Below are 4,148 nucleotides of genomic sequence, written 5' to 3' on the forward strand. Positions count from 1 at the left end.
TAAACAATTCATAATAAATACATAGACTTAATTATCGTTTTTTGAACGACAAATACTTGATTTATACTAGCCCTTTTATTTTTTTTCTTAAGAAAAATCACAAAGGCTAACTGGGCTATTTTAGGAATTAAAAAGAAATTGCCTCAAAGTTATCTTCTAAGAGTTAATTTTACACGTATGGAAAAACAATGAAAGAAACGCCCAAACTCGAGGGGTTTAAAAAGAGATGAATAAATTAATGCCATGAATGTATATGTAAAGCCGTGAGCTTCATAAACAATTATATGTTTCATGTTATCGTATAGAATGATGAGCTTCCAATTCTATAATGTATATTTTAAGCCATGAGCTTAATAAATCTTGTAACTTCTATGAACTCATGTATTACATAAAATCAAAACAATTTCATTATATGACAAACAAGTATATATTAGTTGCAACAATAAATAAATAACCATAAAAGTATATGTATGATAATACAATTTCTATCTGAACTTACTTTTCCAACAAGTTCTTTTTAAAACACTACTTTTCATTTAAACCCATTTCAACTATGGATTATTTGCAAATGACAATCTCAATTAATGAGTTGGCTGCTAATAGACCCATCTCTTAACATATTCGCTCCCAACGTTCAACGACTTACAAAACTGGGATTCTGACGACATCAATAACTGGGATTCTATTAGTTGCAGATCGTTGGGAGCAAACATGTTAAAAGATGAGACTATCGCCAATCAACTCGTTAGTTGGGACTGTTATTTGCCAATAGTCTATAGTTAGGATTATTTAAATCCAATTTACCTTTTAAATATGATAATTTGGCGAAATTATTTTTTAGGTTTAGTTCCAATATCGTAACAAACCTGTTTGATACCAATCGAATTCGCATTGACTCGCCGCTGCAATTCCCTTGTTTTTGTTTTTGTGTAATTTTTTTAATCTAACAATATTATATTGTGGGTTTGATATTGATACTGTAATGAATTTAACCGATACCGAATGAATTTCCATTGGCTTGCCGCTGTATTACCGACAAATAAACATCATTTTAATATTATTTTATCGGCTTTAAACGTGTTAATTTGAAGAAATCATTTTTTGGTTTTAGCTGCGGTATAGGAACGAACCTAGTCAATGCCGACCGAATTCGTGTCGACTCGCTGACGCAACGTATTGTTGAACTGACCCCCCGCGTTTTACCGACGAAAAAACATCATTTAACTATGTTATCTTTTTGTATCATAAGCTATACAAGTGTCACAACTATTCTCGGTGTTTACTAATTTATTTTTTGGGTTTGTTCATGTACTGGTACGAGCTTAACCGATACTAACCAAATTCATGCTGCTTAATTATAAGCTATACGTGTGCAGATACTGTTTTAGGCCTTCACAGATTTATTTATTTATTTCATCTAGTGTCATTGACGTAACAAACTTAATCAATACAATCAAATTTGTGTTGTGACGGCTGGTTTGGTTACGTAGTTGAAATGAAGTTGGATGGGGGTAAGAATGATGATCACAGTCGATCAAGGTATGTGTGGAAAAGTTGGGTCAACCATCTATCAAACCATTTTTGTCATCATTGTTAAAGCTTGTACTGTGTGGCAATTAATTAATGGTACTTAAAAGAAAACCACGGGCCACATGGTACCTACAGAAAAGTGACCACGAGGCATCGAACACCCTTTTACTCAATACATATATTCTAGTGATTTTCTTTCCTTTATAAAGTGACATAGGAGTAAGTTGGAATACCACCATTGGCCAAATTAAAACCAATTAATAACATGGACATCTTCACTGAATGGCCTCTTACAATCATACTAGGCCTCTCCATTTTATGCATATTCATATACACCACTCTAACCTCCACTAGTTCGTCCAAGGCAAAGCTTCCCCCAAGCCCTCCAAAGCTTCCCATACTCGGAAACGTTCACCAACTACTAGGTAAATCCCGTCATGAGGCCCTTTGGCAACTTTCGAAACAATATGGTCCCGTTATGCAAATCAACATTGGTTCACAACCCTTCCTTGTCATCTCTTCTCCTGACATGGCCAAAGAAGTCTTAAAAACTCAAGATCACAATTTTTGTTCCCGTGGACGTTTCCAGGCTACCAAACGATTTACATACAACTATAATGACGCTGCCTTCTCGCCACACAGCGATCACTGGAGGGAAATGCGCAAGCTTTTGGTGACTGAGTTCCTCGGTCCGAAGAGAGCTAAATTGACTAATCACATGTTGGTGACAGAGATGGAGAGTGTCATCCATTCTCTTTCGTTAAATCCACCAAACACGGAGGTAAATCTAAGTAGTATGTTCTTAGAGATAGTAAAAAATAAGGTGTGTAAGGTGGGATTTGGTAAGAGCTATGTGGACCAACTGCTAAAGGGTCCGTCGTTAGATTTTATGCTTGATGAAACCATTCGATTACTAAATGGATCCATCGGTGATTCTTTTCCATGGTTAGGTTATTTTATTGACCAACTTAGTGGATGGAATCATAGGCTGGATGATGGCTTTAGAAATCTTGATACATTCATCGATACAATCATTGATGAGCATCTAAAAAATAAGGCGGAAGAGATAAGTGACGAAGACAAAGATTTTGTACATACTGTACTCGACATGGCTTCCAAAGAAAATGCTTCTGGCTATCGACCGAGTTATGCAGATTTAAAAGCTCTCATGATGGTAAACCATTTATTTTATTACATTTACTTTTATAAAGATCAAATTAAATGCTCAACTAATATTTCAGGATATAATTATTGGGGGAATTGACTCAACTGTTCTGGCTTTGATATGGGGAATGTTCGAGATCATTAAAAATCCAAGAGTGATGGAAAAACTACAAAGTGAAATCCGAAATTGCGCGGGAGAAATACAAAAGGTAGAAGAACTGGATACCTCAAAAATGGTATTCTTGAAAATGGTTGTCAAGGAGTCACTAAGATTGCACACGCCTGCTCCATACTTGATTCCACATGCATGCTTAAACCATACTAAAGTTAGTGGGTATGATGTCTTTCCTGGTACTGTTGTTCTCGTCAATGCTTGGGGGCTAGCAAGAGACCCAAGCATATGGGGGGAGAATGCAAAGGAGTTCTATCCAGAGAGGTTTACTGCCAATCCTGATGTTGATTTTGGAACCGATAGATTTGAGATGCTTCCGTTTGGAGGGGGGCGAAGGTCATGCCCGGCAAAGAACACAGCACCAGGTAATTTAGAGTTCGTGATCGGAAACCTTCTTTACTGGTTCGATTGGAAGCTTCCTAGTGGATCGACGATTGAAAATCTGAACACGGAAGAACTGGGTACCGCGGTTCTGAGAAAGAAAGATCCCCTTTTCCTTGTACCCACAAAGCATAAGACTTCATCAAGTACCGTATAAATAATTAATTGTCAAACATGATTTCATCTTTATGCAACAACTTAAATGAAGCACAAACATGTTATGTGCTGGAAATAATGTATTTGAGTTCTTGTATGCTTAAAGTTAGTTGTGCTATATATTTTCTGTAAGTTATAGAGCAATCATCTTTCATGTGTGGATGCTTTCATTGTCGTTCATTTGGCTAGTTATGTTTCCCGACAGTGGTGCGTTCCTCCTTGATGACGTTAAAATTAGTATGAACATTTAGCATCCCGCCTAAAAAAGGTTTGGTATTGAGGATAGTTCCAAGTTAATGCTTTAAAAAATGATGGCAAAAAGTTCCACACGAATTAAACGTCACACAAGGATCATTCTTAAATTTTTACAAATCTAAAAATGTCTCTCCACACAGTTTCACCATTGCATTGTGGCATACATATATCCCCGTGTATTCTTTCCAAGAAAATAAGGGATTTAGTCCCCACCTTAATTGGTCACGAGCGAGTAATCAACTTTCCTTTTGAGCATGCAACACATGTAATGTCCTTAGTCTGAAGAACCCTTTGGTTCTTTAAAGAGTGTCCATATGAATCTTTTAATTTTTCGCATCATTATTGAATCGGGATGGCCTAACCGATCATGCCAAATCATAAAGCTTTCTTTGTCCATAAACTTCTTGTTATGACCATATTATATTCAATTGCGGTAATTTTAGTGCAATACAAACCAGAGGCAAGTGCGGGTAGCTTTTCTAAAACTTGT

At 36.4% G+C, this 4,148-nt stretch overlaps 1 protein-coding gene across 1 annotated transcript; it reads left to right on the forward strand.

Moving 5' to 3' along the window:
* Positions 1-1,701: 1,701 nt before the first annotated feature.
* Positions 1,702-3,436, forward strand: LOC143550325 (parthenolide synthase-like). Its single transcript, XM_077040996.1, has 2 exons — positions 1,702-2,704; positions 2,772-3,436. Exons 1-2 carry the CDS (start codon positions 1,796-1,798, stop codon positions 3,402-3,404), a joined length of 1,542 nt encoding a protein of 513 aa, XP_076897111.1. The 5' UTR covers positions 1,702-1,795; the 3' UTR covers positions 3,405-3,436.
* The last annotated feature ends 712 nt before the right edge of the window (positions 3,437-4,148 follow it).

This window comes from Bidens hawaiensis, unplaced genomic scaffold, assembly GCF_021521415.1.
Source record: "Bidens hawaiensis isolate Kalapana, Puna unplaced genomic scaffold, B.hawaiensis_p1.1 tig00016006_1, whole genome shotgun sequence".
Classification (NCBI taxonomy): Eukaryota; Viridiplantae; Streptophyta; class Magnoliopsida; order Asterales; family Asteraceae; genus Bidens; species Bidens hawaiensis.